Here is an 18515-nt window from a genome sequence, read left to right as displayed (position 1 = left end):
TGCTGCAAAGAAATGAACAAAGCAGTTGGAATGCTGCAAAGAAATGAACAAAGCAGTTGGGATGCTGCAAAGAAATGAACAAAGCAGTTGGGATGCTGCAAAGAAATGAACAAAGCAGTTGGGATGCAGCAAAGAAATGAACAAAGCAGTTGGGATGCTGTAAAGAAATGAACAAAGCAGTTGGTAGGCTGCAAAGAAATGAACAAAGCAGTTGGGATGCTGCAAAGAAGTGAACAAAGCAGTTGGGATGCTGCAAAGAAATGAACGAAGCACTTGGGATGCTGCAAAGATATTAACAGCGCAGCTAGGATGCCGCAAATAAATGAAGAACTCACCCATGACAAGACTGCTGTAAATACAAGTTCAAGAGCAGAGGCAAATGTTTTCAGGATGGAGTTCAGGCTGCGTAGGAAAAGACTAGTAACAATACCAACGGCTGCATTATTCAGGATGATTATCACAACGATAGGTTGCCAAATCTGAAAGCATTGGAAACTAAAAGTACTCTGAAACATGTGTGAAATACTGTTGGTGTGGCAACTTGTCCTCACTTTTGCCAAGGAAATGTTTTTGGATTAAGTCATCAACACCTAAAGAAAAATTCAAGCATTACAATGCAATGTATTTTGGATTACCTGACCCTGTTGTCTGGCATTGTTATTTGACACTGAAGTTTATAACCGTTACCTTATTAAATGTCATAAATTTTTGAAATCCTAAAAAATACTAAATAGAGCAAATGGAATAGAATAAATTAGATGGAGATATTAAAATGACTTGTCCATAACTCTGACCATCCTTTACATTCAGACGTCCCTGGACAATTCTATCCTGTTTGTAATACTAGGCAGGCAGTTATTTCTAATAGCCAGGCCTTCTCCATCATGAGGCTCAATACTACACAGTGTTCTAGAAGTTTTATTCCAGCTGTTACCAAGTTGTGGAATAATCTTCCTAATCGGGTAGTTGAAACAGTAGAACTTCAAAAGTTCAAAGTTGGAGCAAATGTTTTTATGTTGACCAGGCTGACATGAGTCTTTTTATAGTCTATATATGACATATCTGTTTTTGACATTGTTAATAGTTTATATAAGACATATCTGTTTTGACTCTGTTACTGTCTTTAGAATGATATATTGTTAACTTATTCTCATCATTTATTTATTTCCTTATTTCCTTTCCTCACTGGGCTATTTTTCCCTATTGGAGCCCTTGGGATTATAGCATCTTGCTTTTCCAACTAGGGTTGTAGCTTGGCTAGTAATAATAATAATAATAATAATAATAATAATAATAATAATCCAGCATGGTTAGTGGTAAGCATAAAAACAATGACCGAGAAGAAACAAAATAAAATTAAAAACTCAATAAAAAAATGATCTTAACCTCAATATTAAACTATTTTTTTTTTTTACCGAAATGAACTATAAAGATGGACACTTCCAAAAAACACATTTGAATCCTACTGCATTGTTATCTGAAAGTGCAGAGTTCATATTAAGAAATTGTCAAAATATCAAAAATTTTAAGTAATTTTTATTTTTCCTAACATACTTACCGAGAACTACTTTCTTAGGAGTTACCTGTAATCTCCTCTCTACCGACCAGAGTTTTGTGTAGGGTACCCTCAATCCCGTTTTCTATGGAGGCCTACCTCGGCATTAAAGAATGTGCCCCGAGGGTAGGCTTATCGCTAGGTCGATGTCCGCTTGGGTCGAAATCTCCAGTAAGTTCTATTGAAGTAGCAAGGGAAGAGAGGCACTCGGGGAAGGAAGGGAGGGCCATTACCCGAAAGTAGTTCTCGGTAAGTATGTTAGGAAAAATAAAAATTACTTAAAATTTTTGATTTTTTCCAACACGAATACTTACCTCGAACTACTTTCTTAGGAGACTTACACTTTAGGAGGCGGGAGTGCTATTCTGACCTACAGACCCAGCAAGCGGAGGCCAAGAAGCCTAGGAATAACGGTACATAGTAGAAAACGGACGAGAGGGTAACTACATAAAGAGCTCACGTTAGTGTCTAAGTACTCACCCTTTGAAAAACTTCTTCTGATGTTGCATCCAGTAACGTAGTCGTGAAGAACGTGTTATCCAATGGCACAAGTTGGTAATCTCCGATGAGGATGGGAGCAACTGGGTAGGATGAAAGGAAACGCACCTGTGTCTCCCGGTTGCTGTCCGTGATTGAGCCTGGGGCTTTTACCGTTAAACCACTTGGAAGGCGGAAATGACTGTTCCAATGGAGAACCCGTCTAAGGACTTCCTCGAGTAGTCCTTGAGGTAATGGGCAGTAAAGGTCGACTGGTTCGACCAAGTACCTGCCCGAAGGATCTGACCCACTGCCATGTTTTTCTCAAAGGCTAAGGACGTGCTCAGGCCTCTGATGTCATGAGGTCTGGGGGCGCCTGGCACGGCCAGGCCTTCTTCCTTGTAGGCTCTGGCAATAACTTGTCTCAACCAGAAGGAAATGGTGTTCTTGGATACTTGCTTCTTAGTAACACCCGTGGAGACGAAGAGGCTCTTGATGCCTGGCCGGAGATGAGCCGTTCTTTCCAAGTATTTTCTAATGGTCCGGACAGGGCATAATTTCAAATCCTCCGAATTACCCGTCTTAGGGATGGCTGGTATGGAGAAACCTTCGAACTTCGGATCCCAGACCGCCGGGTTCTGGATCTTCGCCACAAAAGAAGGAACGAACTTGAAGGATACTTCTTTCCACCCCTTCGAATGAGAGACGTCATATGACAGCCCATGGATCTCACCCACTCTCTTAGTGGATGCCAAGGCCAGCAAGAAGACTGCCTTGAGAGTGAGATCCCTGTCCACGATATCTTTCAAAGGTTCAAAGGGAGGGCCACACAACATCTTCAGGACCTTAGCTAAGTCCCACTGGGGCACCCTACTCGCTTGTGGGGGGGCAGGACTGCTCGAAGCTCTTGACAAGCATCGCTATGTGCCTAGAGGCCCCCAGGTCGATGCCCTTCAGGAGGAAGACTTGGCCCTTTTATGGCTGGGATTGACATTCCCATTTTGTCTCTGAGAAATACCAGAAAATCCGCTATGTCCGGGACAGAGGCATTGCGGGGCTTTAAGTGCCTCGCAGAGCACCATTTCGTGAAGGCGGCCCACTTAGCTTGGTAGACCGCAGCTGAAGACTTTCTCAGGTATAGCGACATTCTCTTAGCAGTGGATGAAGAATATCCTTCCTTCTTCAGGAGTCGCTCGATAGTCTCCAGGCGTGAAGACGTAGGGATTGTGGGTTGTCGTGGAGCCTGAGAAAATGAGGTTGATGTAGAAGGTCTGACCTGTCGGGTAGAGGCCACGGAGGTTGACTCGCCAGGTCTTTTAGGTCCGCGAACCACTCTCTCTCCAGCCACCAGGGCGCTACCAAAGTCATTTATAAGTTTTGGGCTGTCCTTACTCTGTTGAGCACCTGCCTTATCAACGTGAAAGGGGGAAAAGCGTACACGTCTAGATTGTCCCACCTGTGCTGAAAGGCGTCTTTCAAGGCTGCCTTCGGATCTGGTAAAGGAGAACAATATACGGGGAGTTGGGCGTTCAGTTTGGTTGCAAAGAGGTCCATCACCGGGGAACCCCAACGTTGGATGATGAGCTTGGCTACTTCTGGGAGGAGGGACCACTCTGTCCCTACTACTTGGCCCACTCTGCTGAGGCCGTCGGCCAGCACGTTTTTCTTCCCGGGAATGAACCTTGCTAACAACACCACTTGGTTCTCTTCTGCCCAATCTAGAATCTTTATGGTGAGATCGCACAACTCCTTCGACTTCAAGCCTCCTTGCTTCTTTATGTATGCTACTACCGTGGCATTGTCGCACATCAACGCCACGGTGTTTCCCCTTAGAAGATCTGCGAAGTGTAGGCAAGCCTTCTGGACTGCCTTCAACTCCAGGACATTTATGTGGAGTTCCTTTTCCCCGTCCATCCAGGTTCCTCGCGCTGTCTCGTCGAGGAGATGGGCTCCCCATCCTTGGTTGGAGGCGTCTGTGAACAGTAGTAACTCGGGGGGGTCGTTCGCAAAGGGCATCCCCTTGAGCGAGTTCGACCGGCAAAGCCACCATTCCAGGGAGGGCCTCGTGTTTGGTAGAACTGGGATTAGTACTTGTTGCGAGTCCAGTTGACACCAGAGGTTCTTCAGGTTCCATTGCACGGCCCTGAGTCTTACCCTCTCCTGGGGAACTAGTTTCTCCAACGACACCAGGTGCCCTATCAGTCTTTGCCAGTCTTTTGCTCTCCTGGGACGCCCCGATAGGAACGGACGAATGATTTCCATGAGGTTGTTTATTCTGTCTTCCGAAGGGAAGGCTTTTCCCAGAATGGTATCTAGAGTCATTCCCAAGTAGGTCATTCTGGTGGATGGGGATAGGTTTGATTTTTCCGGGTTGATCACGATGCCCAGATCCTTAAAAAACTGGAGGAGTTTCATCCCTTGTTCTTCCAAGAGTTCCTTCGAGGAGGAAAGAAGCAACCAGTCGTCCAGGTATCTGATGAGGCGAATGCCTCGTTCGTGAGCCCACACTGAGACAGTCGTGAAGACTCTCGTGAACACCTGGGGCGCTGTTGACAATCCGAAGCAAAGGGTCTTGAATTGCAGGATCTGGGAACCCCATTTCACCCGGAGAAACTTTCGACTCGAGGGGTGGACCGGAATTTGGAAGTAGGCGTCCTTGAGGTCTACGGTCATCATATAATCTTTCTCCTTCAAGGACAGTAGGACTGACTTCGGAGTGTCCATTTTGAAATCTGTTTTCTTGATGAACTTGTTGAGAGCCGACAGATCTATAACCGGCCTCCACCCCCCCGTCGCCTTCTCTACCAGGAACAGGCGACTGTAGAAACCCGGGCCTGGGTGAAGAACTTCTTCCATGGCGCCCTTCTCCAACATGGAGGACACTTCCTCTTGAAGGGCGGTCTTCTTCAACGGGTCCTTGGGAGCCAGCCATTCCGCCCAGCTGGCCGGGATTAGAGGGGGTGGTTCTGCTAAGAAGGGCAGTCTGTAGCCCTCCTTCAGTACGGACACTGTCCAAGGCTCTGCTCCGTGAGCCTTCCATGCTTGCCAATGTAGTCTGAGGCATCCCCCAACCCGAGGCTTGGGCGGGGATAGGGGGCCTCCCACTCTATCTCCTTCTGGAGGAGCGGCCTGAATGGCCTCTCCTAGAGGCAGAATAGCCTGTTCTAAAGGAGGCTGAAGATGCTGGAGCCCCCCTACGGGGGGGCTGAGGCGCTGAGGACCAGGAGGAAGAAGGAGCCTCTCTTCTCGTCGTGCTGGGAGAGGCCTGAGCCGTCGCGGCACTGTCTGAAACGGACCTCTTGTAGGGCGGTCTCCTTGTAGGCGTAGGCCTGGGGGTGTTCAAATCTTTCCTCTTCGAGACCTTCTCCATAATGGTCTCTAATTCTTTTAAGGGGAACAAGGAGTCACCCCACAAGGGCAGGCTCCTTATGGCCCGCGCTTCCCTGTCTGGGACCTTCCGGGACACCTTAGTCAGGATGGTGTCTCTCTTGCGGAGTACCCAATTCGCTGTCAAGGCGAGAGACTGTTACGTCAAGAACTTTAAGGTTTTACCCCCGGAGGTAATAAGTTCCCTCAGGAGGTTCTGCTGTTCCGGGTCCGCGGGGTTGAACGAGGCTTGCACTCCTACTAAGGTGGAAGCCCACCAGTCCAGCCAAGAGGAGACGTGCACCAGGTCCCTCGACATTTCTTCCATCATGGAGGCCTCCGATGGAGAAAAACAAACTGGGGCCGAAGAGGCTCTATCCTCCGAGACGCCCTGACTCAGGATATCAAGGGAAGGCTCTACTTTACAGGGGCCTGGACGACACCCTTCCGGTACATATACCTTGCCCTGAGTCTTGAGACCCTGAAGTAATTTTGAAGCACTCTGAGTTTTGGGGGCCTCGGCATTACTAGCCACCACTTTGTCAACATATTCTTGCCCTAGGACCAGATCTCGGGCTAGAGGAAGAGCTAGAGAGGTCTTAGGTTGGGTAGGGGCCTGCATTAGCCGTATAAGGCTGGACCTCCAGTAGTCTTTGTCAGTAGCTGCAGGTTCCTCAATCTTATGGTGCCTCCTGATAAGGCCAATCACCCCTCTATAGGCCGAGTCCTCCGTTGGGGAACCCTCCCTACCGTCAGCCGAGGGCTCGGCTTGAGACCGGGGAGCCGGGTCGCCGGGCACACCCACCGGACGTCTTGTTCTTGGAGCCAGGGGCGCCGCCCTACCGAGGTACTGGACTTCTTCGGTGGAGGCGTCTGCACCGGGGGCCGGGGTTAACGCAGGCATCGTCGATTCAGCGAGGACTCTCGTCCGCTCAAAGTCTCTGGGGGACGAGGACGCGGTTCCCGTGGGCTGACCCGACAGCGGGAACCGTTCCTTCCGACCCGAAGGCCGCACCAGCTGGGCTGGTTCGGCCAGGCTGCCCGAAAGGAAGCGCGTTTCCCCCCGCTGGGCGGGGTGAACCGGAGGCTTCGAGGTCTTATGCCTGCCTGTAGAGTCCTTCTCACGAACTTGCTTGCGCGGGTCAAAACCGTGTTTGGAGGAAGGTATCCTTGGCGAGAACTCCTTGGACCGGCGGTCCGGGGAACAACGTACCCCTGTCTCGCGGGGTACGAAGACCCAATCGCCATCCGGTGACCTACTCCTTCTGTACTTACGTCTTGGAGAGCGGGAGCGTTTCCTGCTGTATGTGGAGCGCGACTTTGAACGGGAGCGCCTGCTCCTGGACCGCTCTCTCCGACGGCGACGTTTTCTCCTGGCGTCTTCTCCCGACGAGTAATACTCCTCTGAAGATCCCGACGACACTGCACTTACCGCACGGCGGGTGGGAGCGGGGACCGCGGGGGACTTCGTGACTCGTTGAGTGCCCGAGGTAGACGGTTGAAGGAATTCGTCAGGGACTTCCGTGAGAGGGGTCGGGAACGATGATTGACGCCCAACGCTAGGAAACCAGGGATCCAGGCCCTCTTCCATTCGCAACGGGGACCTACCTGGTGTCTTCGGAAGCTTCCAACCGAAGGCATCACCCCCGGTAGAACCTACCTTACCCTGGTTGTCGCCGCCTGCCGAAGACCCTGAAACACAGGCCCACGAAGGGGGCGAAGACACAGACACAACGTTACTACCCCACAAGGGGTCATCGGAGGACACGTGCCCCCCGAGCTCAAGGGCCGATTCTCCAGACGCACTGCTGAGCTCTTCACTAGCCCTAGAAGGACCCGCAACCCCCACTGCACACTCACTAGATTCTTGGGGAAGATCGCACTGTTCTTTCTGCACGACAGACTTACCTCGGCCCCTACTCTGTGTAGGGGACGGCGAAACAGAGGCCCCGTCGGACCGTTCACTGGGTGATGGTAGCGGCGAAGTAACGCTAGCCTTCCTGGGGGAACGTTTCGACGATTTTCTCTTCTTAGTTCCGTAACGTACCCACTGGATATCACTCCAACCTACACACTCGGGGCACGTATCTGATGACGAACAAACCTTTCCCCTACAGGAGGAGCAAAGGGAGTGAGGGTCCACTTCAGGCTTGGAGAGGAACGCTCCACACGATTTACCGGCTCTAGGCCCAGGACAACGGCGGATTTGTTCTATATTGCACAAACACAAGACACAGGTACGCAGGGAATCAAGGAATACACTGGGTAAGCACAAGGGTGGAAGGTGAACACACAGGAACACCCGGGAACAGTACACAGGAAACACAAGTTACCACGCGGGAAACACGTGGGACACACACAACGCACACAAAGGATCGATAGAGAACGAGAGCGACGTGTTGACACGTTGCGACCAGAGAACTTACTGGAGATTTCGACCCAAGCGGACATCGACCTAGCGATAAGCCTACCCTCGGGGCACATTCTTTAATGCCGAGGTAGGCCTCCATAGAAAACAGGATTGAGGGTACCCTACACAAAACTCTGGTCGGTAGAGAGGAGATTACAGGTAACTCCTAAGAAAGTAGTTCGAGGTAAGTATTCGTGTTGGAACAAATATATGTTTGTTCTTACACACAACATTATAGCCATAAAAGGATTAACATCAGCCAAGAATAAACTTAACATGTATATTTTTGGGACAGAACATCCATACTGTTATCAAGTGATATAAAATGACCTTCCAATGCTTTCCAGAGAACTCAGTACAAGCAGAACACTTGGACATGTTCAGAAGTCTTAAATATACTGCAGTTCTCATCCACAATATATACATACATACATATACCAAGGCACTTCCCCCAATTCTGGGGGGTAGCCGACATCAACAAAGAAACAAAAACAAAAAGGGGACCTCTACTCTCTACGTTCCTCCCAGCCTAACAAGGGACTCAGCCGAGTTCAGCTGGTACTGCTAGGGTGTCACAGCCCACCCTCCCACATTATCCACCACAGATGAAGCTTCAAAATGCTGAATCCCCTACTGCTGCTACCTCCGCGGTCATCTAAGGCATCGGCGGCAGCAGCAGGGCCCACCGGAACTGCGTCACAATCGCTCGCCATTCATTCCTATTTCTAGCACGTTCTCTTGCCTCGCTCACATCTATCCTCCTATCACCCAGAGCTTCCTTCACTCCATAATATATATTATACTAAAATAACCAACTCCACCAAATAATGCTCAGGATGGAATGTTTAGGTTGACTATGAGGATTTGTGATTAAGAACCAGTATGAAAGTTTCACCAGAATGTATCTTTTTAAGACCAGACAAAGGAAAGGGGAGAGATTTATCAAAAAGATGTACTTGCAACTTGTATAACTGCTAGAGACACTAAGATGAATTCTTACGAGTACCAAAGCCCTACATAGGACCATCTAATAATTAGCCAGTTTAGACCAATTTTGTATGATATTGCATAAACTAAATTCTAACTAGTGAACCCAAAAAGAATTTTGGAAAAAACATTTATTTCAATACTTACCCAATATCTACTAGCTTCATTAACAAGAGGGATAGTAGTAGTAGTAATAGTAATAATGGAATGCAATCAGAAAAAATCTTGTTATTTTTATACACCAAGTGCCGTCCACTTCAAATTTTCCTCATTCATGCAAGACTCGGTAACTGAACTGGCCATCTCAACTAGATTCATTAAGGGAAAAATATCACTACACCAGTGTTTAACTAACACCAGAAACTTTCCAACTGTCCATGATCTTGTGTAACAAGGTAATAGGGATCACTTTGTGAAATTATACTGGACTGATGTTAGACTTTAGCAGTAAACACCCAAGACAAAAATATATGTAAATACCAATTGGCTCATACATGTGTATACGGGAGAGTAAAGTAAACTTTCAGGTGACACATACGGCCTCTGTCAGCAGAGGATGTCTCCTCCCATCCTCTAATTATTCGTCATTCCTTTTTTAAACAAAAACATAGCGGTTGCGAAAACATGATTTATAGGTATGAAATTAGAATTAACCTTGGATATACTGTATAACTATAGGACATAAAAACTATATAGCAATTCATTAATATTCAGTGTTGGATCCAGGTACAGAGCCAGAATATATCCATGACAATATGTTATTTTTATTAATAAAATAAATTTTTGAATATACTTACCCGGTGATTATATAAGCTGCAGCTCTGCTGCCCGACAGAAAAACTCTACGTTCAAAATACGCCAGCGATCGCTATGCAGGTAGGGGGTGTACATCAACAGCGCCATCTGTCGAGCAGGTACTCAGTACTCAATGTAAACACAGAACTCAATTTTCTCCTCGGTCCACTGGGTCTCTATTGGGGAGGAAGGGAGGGTCCTTTAATATATAATCACCGGGTAAGTATATTCAAAAATTTATTTTAATAATAAAAATAAAATTTTTCAATATTAAACTTAGCCGGTGATTATATAAGCTGATTCACACCCATGATGGTGGGTAGAGACCAGCATTAATTGTTTACATTATTATGAGCTAAGTATTTTGTATTTCATTTTAGCAGTTATTCAAAATAACAAACATAAAATAAATAAGTACCTGGTAAGGAAGTCGACTTGAACAATTACTCTGCCTTTTTTAAGTACGTCTTCTTACTGAGCCTCGAGATCCTCTTAGGATGCTGAGCGACTCCTAGGAGCTGAAGTACCAAGGGTTGCAACCCATACTAAAGGACCTCATCAAAACCTCTAATCTAGGCGCTTCTCAAGAAAAGAATTTGACCACCCGCCAAATCAACCAGGATGCGAAAGGCTTCTTAGCCTTCCGGACAAACCAAAAAACAACAATAAAAAACATTTCAAGAGAAAGATTAAAAAAGGTTATGGAATTAGGGGAATGTAGTGGTTGAGCCCTCACCCACTACTGCACTCGCTGCTACGAATGGTCCCAGGGTGTAGCAGTTCTCGTAAAGAGACTGGACATCTTTAAGATAAAAAGACGCGAACACTGACTTGCTTCTCCAATAGGTTGCGTCCATTATACTCTGCAGAGATCTATTTTGTTTAAAGGCCACTGAAGTTGCGACAGCTCTAACTTCATGTGTCCTTACCTTCAGCAAAGCATGGTCCTCCTCATTCAGATGGGAATGAGCTTCTCGTATCAACAGTCTGATATAATAGGAAACTGCATTCTTTGACATAGGTAAAGAAGGTTTCTTAATAGCACACCATAAAGCTTCTGACTGTCCTCGTAAAGGTTTAGTTCGTCTTAAATAGAACTTAAGAGCTCTAACAAGGCATAAGACTCTTTCTAGTTCATTTCCAACCAAATTTGAAAGGCTTGGAATATCGAACGATTTCGGCCAAGGACGAGAAGGTAGCTCGTTTTTGGTTAGAAAACCAAGCTGTAAAGAACATGTAGCCGTTTCAGATGAAAATCCGATGTTCCTGCTGAAGGCGTGTATCTCACTGACTCTTTTAGCTGTTGCTAAGCAAACGAGGAAAAGAGTCTTTAAAGTGAGATCTTTAAAGGAGGCTGATTGTAGTGGCTCGAACCTTTCTGACATAAGGAATCTTAGTACCACGTCTAAATTCCAACCCGGTGTAGCCAAACGACGCTCCTTCGAGGTCTCAAAAGACTTAAGGAGGTCCTGTAGATCTTTGTTGTTGGAAAGATCTAAGCCTCTGTGACGGAAGACTGCTGCCAACATGCTTCTGTAACCTTTGATCGTGGGAGCTGAAAGAGATCTTTCCTTCCTCAGGTATAATAGGAAGTCAGCTATTTGGGTTACAGAGGTACTGGTTGAGGATACTGATACCGACTTGCACCAGTTTCGGAAGACTTCCCACTTCGACTGGTAGACTCTAAGAGTGGATGTCCCCCTTGCTCTAGCAATCGCCCTGGCTGCCTCCTTCGAAAAGCCTCTAGCTCTCGAGAGTCTTTCGATAGTCTGAAGGCAGTCAGACGAAGAGCGTGGAGGCCTGGGTGTACCTTCTTTACGTGTGGCTGACGTAGAAGGTCCACTCTTAGAGGAAGAGTTCTGGGAACGTCCACCAGCCATTGAAGTACCTCGGTGAACCATTCTCTCGCGGGCCAGAGGGGAGCAACTAACGTCAACCTTGTCCCTTCGTGAGAGGCGAACTTCTGCAGTACCTTGTTGACAATCTTGAACGGGGGGAATGCATAAAGGTCTAGATGGGACCAATCCAGTAGAAAGGCATCTATATGAACTGCTGCTGGGTCCGGGATTGGCGAGCAATAAATTGGGAGCCTCTTGGTCATCGAGGTTGCAAAAAGATCTATGGTAGGTTGGCCCCATGTGGCCCATAGTCTCTTGCACACATCCTTGTGTAGGGTCCATTCTGTTGTGATGATTTGACCCTTCCGACTGAGGCAATCCGCCATGACATTCATGTTGCCTTGAATGAACCTCGTTACTAGAGAAAGGTTTAGATCTCTTGACCAGGTGAGGAGGTCCCTTGCGATCTCGTACAACGTCATAGAATGGGTCCCTCCTTGCTCGGAGATGTACGCCAAGGCCGTGGTGTTGTCTGAGTTCACCTCCACCACCTTGCCTAGAAGGAGGGACTTGAAGCTTTTCAAGGCCAGATGAACTGCCAGTAGCTCCTTGCAGTTGATATGTAACGTTCTTTGATTCGAGTTCCAAGTTCCCGAGCATTCCCGACCGTCTAATGTCGCACCCCAGCCCGTGTCCGATGCGTCCGAGAAGAGAACGTGGTTGGGGGTCTGAACAGCCAGGGGCAGACCCTCTCTGAGGTTGATGTTGTCCTTCCACCAAGTCAGTGATGACTTCATCTTCTCGGAAATGGGGATCGAGACCGCTTCTAGCGTCTTGTCCTTTTTCCAGTGAACAGCTAGGTGAAATTGAAGGGGACGGAGGTGCAGTCTCCCTAACGAAATGAACTGTTCCAGGGATGAAAGCGTCCCTATCAGACTCATCCACTGTCTGACTGAACATCGGTCCTTCTTTAGCATGTTCTGGATGCATCCTTGGGCTTGACTTGTTCTGGGGGCCGACGGAAAAGCCCGAAAAGCTTGACTGTGAATCTCCATCCCTAAGTACACTATAGTTTGGGATGGGACCAGTTGGGACTTTTCCATATTGACCAGGAGACCCAATTCCTTGGTCAGATCTAGAGTCCACTTTAGATTCTCCAGACAGCGACGACTGGAAGAAGCTCTTAGAAGGCAGTCGTCCAAATAGAGGGAGGCTCTGATGTCCGCTAAATGCAGGAATTTGGCAATATTCCTCATCAGTTTCGTAAAGACAAGAGGAGCCGTGCTTAGGCCAAAGCACAGGGCTTGAAATTGGTAGACAACCTTTTCGTAAACGAACCTCAGAAAAGGTTGGGAATCTGGGTGGATGGGGACGTGAAAGTAAGCGTCTCTTAGGTCTAAAGAGACCATCCAGTCTTCCTTCCTGACCGCTGCTAGAACAGACTTTGTGGTCTCCATGGCGAATGTCTGCTTTGTGACAAAGACATTCAGCGCACTGACGTCTAGCACCGGCCTCCACCCTCCTGTCTTCTTTACCACTAAGAAGAGACGGTTGTAGAAGCCCGGGGATTGATGGTCCCGGACTTTGACTACCGCTCCCTTTTCTAGTAAGAGAGACACCTCTTGCTTCAAAGCTAGCCTCTTGTCCTCCTCTGTACCTGGGAGAGAGATCGATGGGAGACGTTGCTAGAGGGGGTTTGCGTACAAACGGGATCTTGTACCCTTCTCTGAGCAACTTCACAGATTGTGCATCTGCGCCCCTTTTCTCCCAGGTCTGCCAGAAGTTCTTGAGTCTGGCTCCCACTGCTGTCTGAAGAAGGTGGCAGTCAGACTCTGCCCTTAAAGGACTTGGTACCTTTCTTCTTATTCCCACGTCTCCCTTCGGCACGAGCACCTCCTCTGCTGGAGGCTCTGCCACGAAAGGGCGGAATGAATCTGGACGCTGGAGTGTCCATCCTGGGTCTAGACAAGGTAGGCAAAGGGGTGGCTTTGCGGGCAGAGGACGCAACCAGGTCATGCGTGTCTTTTTGAATCAAGGAGGCAGCAATCTCCTTTATCAACTCCTCTGGGAAAAGGCACTTTGAGAGAGGAGCAAACATAAGTTCCGATCTCTGACACGGTGTTACTCCAGCTGACAAGAAGGAGCAAAGGTTTTCCCGTTTCTTGAGGACCCCGGAAACGAACGAAGCCGCAAGCTCACTGGAACCGTCCCGTATGGCCTTGTCCATGCAGGACATAATGAGCATGGAAGTTTCCTTGTCAGAAGGGGAGATCTTCCTGCTCAACGCTCCCAAACACCAATCCAAAAAGTTAAAAACCTCGAAGGCTCTGAACACTCCTTTCAACAGATGGTCTAAGTCTGAAGGAGACCAACAAATCTTGGAGCGTCTCATGGCTAGCCTGCGGGGAGAGTCTACTAGACTTGAGAAGTCGCCCTGGGCAGAGGCAGGAACTCCCAAGCCGAGAACTTCTCCCGTGGCATACCAGACGCTCGATCTGGAAGAGAGTCTCGCAGGGGGAAACGTGAATGCTGTCTTCCCAAGGTGCTTTTTGGACTGCATCCATTCTCCCAACACTCGTAAAGCTCTTTTAGACGAGCGGGCGAGGACGAGCTTCGTAAAGGCAGGCGCGGATGACTGCGTGCCTAAAGCGAACTCAGATGGAGGAGAGCGTGGGGCCGCAGAAACAAACTGATCAGGATACATCTCCCTGAACAGTGCAAAAACTTTCCTAAAGTCCAAGGAGGGTTGCGTGGTCTTGGGTTCGTCGATGTCCGTATGCGGGTCGTCAATGTGTGCAGCGTCGTCATCATCAGAGAGTCCATCATCTGAATACTGAGGAGGAAGCGGCAAAGGAGTAGGAATAGGCTGGTCAGCTGAGTCCGGCAGCACGGTTGCATGCGTGACTGAACCGGACGCAACGTCATGGAACTGTTGCCCAGTCTGTGAGCTGGCAACAACCATAGCAGCGCGGGGGCGCAAAGCGTCTACTCCAGACTGTCTAGTCTGCTGTGGGCGAGTAGTGGTAACCACACTGGGTTGCGGAGGTTGACGCACCGCGTCAAAACAAAACAACTTAGGTTGTTGTTGTAACTCGCGAACGTCAACGGAAGGTTCCGTGCGTCGCTGAACGTCAACATGCGGCTGGCAGGATACACTGGAACGCATGGGTGGCGGGACTCTCACAGCTGGAGTGCGGGAGAAGGTAGCCTCAGCGTCCACTGGACGCACAACCGTGGGTGGTTGTAGGCTAGCGGTTGGTGCAGTGTCAACCTTCTCCGCACGAAAGTCCTGCATTAATGACGTTAACTGTGTCTGCATGGTCTGCAGCAAAGACCACTTAGGGTCTACAGTAGCAGGTGCGGCAACAGACGGTGTTACTGCCTGATGCGGTACCGCTTTGCCTCTCTTAGGAGGTGTGCAGTCATCGGAAGACTGCAGCGAGTCCGAACTGACCCAGTGGCTACAACTGGGCCGTTGGACTTGCGCGGAAGGGACCGACTTGCGCTTAAGAGGCCGCGAGACCTTGGTCCATGGTTTCTTTCGAGAAACCTCTTCCGCAGACGAGGAATAAATGGGCTCTCTTGTCTTCGTGTGGGTGGGGCGATATTGGTTAGATACGTCCGAAACCACGGAGGGAACGTCTGTTCGCTGATTAAAGCCTCTCGAATCCTTTGGTCGTACGACATTGCTTCTCCCCTGGGCTTGGGAGCTTGCAAGAGGTCCCGGACTGGGAGGACGACAGGCACGAACAGACGAACCCTCAAGCGCAACACTATCTACAACACTTTCCACAACACTACCACTCACTTTGTCACTACCCACTACACTCTTACACTTCAACTCCTTGACGTCTGCCATGAGTTGGTTACGGTCACTCGCCAATGACTCGACTCTCTCACCCAGAGCCTGGATGGCACGCATCATATCTGCCATTGAAGGTTGTTGAGTGCTAGAAGGGGGATCAGGAGCAACCACTACAGGGGAAGGAATAGGTTGTGGGGCATGAGGAGAGGAAAAATCAACGGAGCGAGATGAACTTCTCCTGACTCTATCTCTCTCTAGCCTACGTTTGTATTTCTGGAATTCGATGAAATCGAATTCCGAAAGCCCAACGCATTCCTCACATCGATCTTCCAATTGACAGGTCTTATCCCGACAATTGGAACAAACGGTGTGAGGATCGATAGAGGCCTTCGGAAGACGCCTTGAACAGTCCCTAGCATTACATTTCCTGAATTTAGGGACTTGAGAAGGGTCAGCCATCTTGAATTAGTCAAAGGGGAATTCAAAATCTATCCAAAGTCGTCAACAAATAATCCAAAATCAATAAAAGAATGCAAGGATGTATTGAAAATAACGTCTGCAAAGCGAAAGCTCAAAACTAGAAATGTGTACTTCACCAAAATATGTGAAAACCAATCCAGTAAGCAACAGCGAATTTAGTAGGTCTTGCCGGTGGCACGACAGAGAGAAAATTGAGTTCTGTGTTTACATTGAGTACTGAGTACCTGCTCGACAGATGGCGCTGTTGATGTACACCCCCTACCTGCATAGCGATCGCTGGCGTATTTTGAACGTAGAGTTTTTCTGTCGGGCAGCAGAGCTGCAGCTTATATAATCACCGGCTAAGTTTAATATTGAAAAACTGACATCATCATAAAGATCATTAATCATACAGGTAAGATTTTATACCCTTGATAGATCAAGAGATATGATTTAAAATGTGTAATAGGCTTGTTTTATTTTACATGTCTTAAAATTATACTGTACTGTACTTCCTCTATCACTCTATCATTAAAAAAAATGGCAACCCCATGATGGTTGACATAGCCAACCCATTGTCACCTTTTCAAATGGTTATAGAAATTAAACTCCCATAACTAAAACACCTCATTCCTTTCACCAATTATATTTAGGTCATAGGCTATTCCTGCAACTATAAATGACTACAAAGTAATATTTTGACATCATCATACATACATACATACGTTCCTCCCAGCCTGACAAGGGACTCAACCGAGTTCGGCTGGTACTGCTAGGGTGCCACAGCCCACCCTCCCCCATTGTCCACCACAGATGAAGCTTCATAACGCTGAATCCCCTACTGCTGCTACCTCCGCAGTCATCTAAGGCACCGGAGGAAGCAACAGGGCCTACTGGAATTGCGTTACAATCGCTCGCCATTCATTCCTATTTCTAGCACGCTCTCTTAACATCTTTTGACATTATGACTATGCTTAATAGGATGTGGATACTCCATACTCACTTGGATGAGGGAGGTGTATGTAAAAGCAAAGGCCAGCTCTCCTCTGTACAGAAGCACGGCTAAATTACAAATAATAGAGTCGATGTACATGAATATATTCTGCAACATTATGTGTACTTCCACTCCAGTGTCTTTCAACAATTTCTCGTTGTATACTCCAGCAAAGCAGGAGCATAAAACCTGTAAAAAGTGAAAGAAATTGCTCTTGATCAAGAAGTTAAAACATATGCATTCAATCAAACCTCATTTGTGCGTGAACCTTGTTTTTTCATTACAGACATTTGATTAAGAAACTTGCACATGTGGCCTCCCTTCAACTATAATGGTATTTTGTTAACAAATAAAGTAAAATATCAGCAGTCCAATGCACAAAATATAATGATCTCAGCATTATCCCAATAATGACAAAAAGAATAGTGGGAAAAAATATGAAAATAAAATATGAAATCATAAATTTTTTCACTGTACCTATAAGAAGCACAGTAAATATTAAGCTAGGACATCAACCTCATCGCACCTATCATAATTCTATACTGACAGCAAATTAACGGACAGTACCAATTAGAGGGATTGGGAACAGGCTAAGAAAAAAAAAAAAAAAAACCCTAGAACCTTCTACAATCATTGCCAGAAATTTGCTTCATGGAGACACATTTCCAAACTTCAAAGATTTATTCATATATGAGATTATAATTGGTGCAAGAAGTTTGTTAGTTCAATGAGAAGATAATAAAGAGAACATTAAAATTGAATAGGAAAAACCAATGCACAATAACATGTGATCCAAAGGTGATACATACTTGTACCATGAGAAGCCCAATGTGCAGAGATAGCAAATTATCCCAAAAACTTGTTGGAGGAGTCTGGCTGGAGGACGACTTTTCAGAAGTGCTCAGCTGCTTCAAAATGCATCCGACAGTCAATATGATCAGGGATATCCACTGTTTTGTGCTCAACTTTTTCTTGAAAATAATCTGCAATAATTAAGTTGTACTTTAATTACTATACTGTACCTAAATAACCACATTAAAAATAAATCTCTTATATGCAAAATATGTTATTTTCCTTAGTAAAATAAATTTTTGAATATACTTACCCGATGATCATATAGCTGTCAGCTCTGCTGCCCGACAGAAAAACCTACGGGCGGAATACGCCAGCGATCGCTATACAGGTGGGGGTGTACATCAACAGCGCCATCTGTCAAGTAGGTACTCAAGTACTCGATGTCAACAAAGAACCAATTTTCTCCTCTGTCCACTGGGTCTCTATTGGGGAGGATGGGTGGGTCCTTTAATTTATGATCATCGGGTAAGTATATTCAAAAATTTATTTTACTAAGGAAAATAACATTTTTCAATATTAAACTTACCCGATGATCATATAGCTGATTCACACCCAGGGGGATGGGTAGAGACCAGCATTACATGTTGACATTATTATGAGCTAAGTATTCCGTATTTCATTTTAGCAGTTATTCAAAATAACAAACATAAAATAAATAAGTACCTGGTAAGGAAGTCGACTTGAACAATTACTCTGCCTTTTTAAGTACGTCTTCCTTACTGAGCCTCGCGATCCTCATAGGATGCTGAGCGACTCCTAAGAGCTGAAGTATGAAGGGTTGCAACCCATACTAAAGGTCCTCATCAAAACCTCTAATCTAGGCGCTTCTCAAGAAATGACTTTGACCACCCGCCAAATCAAGTAGGATGCGAAAGGCTTCTTAGCCTTCCGGACAACCCAAAATAATAATAAAACATTTCAAGAGAAAGATTAAAAAGGTTATGGAATTAGGGAATTGTAGTGGTGGAGCCCTC

At 46.9% G+C, this 18515-nt stretch overlaps 1 protein-coding gene across 2 annotated transcripts in view; it reads right to left on the bottom strand.

Moving 5' to 3' along the window:
- Window positions 1–18515, bottom strand: part of senju (UDP-galactose transporter senju) — a 68061-nt gene that overhangs the window by 8014 nt on the left and 41532 nt on the right. For both annotated transcript variants that reach the window (XM_068352868.1, XM_068352869.1), the window contains exons 5-7: window positions 17496–17669; window positions 16696–16875; window positions 336–479 (exon numbers count right to left, since the gene is read on the bottom strand). In XM_068352868.1, the coding sequence (XP_068208969.1) occupies window positions 336–479; window positions 16696–16875; window positions 17496–17669 (498 nt within the window). The remainder of the gene's footprint in view (window positions 1–335; window positions 480–16695; window positions 16876–17495; window positions 17670–18515) is intronic.

Source organism: Palaemon carinicauda, chromosome 29 (assembly GCF_036898095.1).
Source record: "Palaemon carinicauda isolate YSFRI2023 chromosome 29, ASM3689809v2, whole genome shotgun sequence".
Taxonomy (NCBI): domain Eukaryota; kingdom Metazoa; phylum Arthropoda; class Malacostraca; order Decapoda; family Palaemonidae; genus Palaemon; species Palaemon carinicauda.
This window is presented reverse-complemented; position numbering and strand designations above follow the sequence as displayed.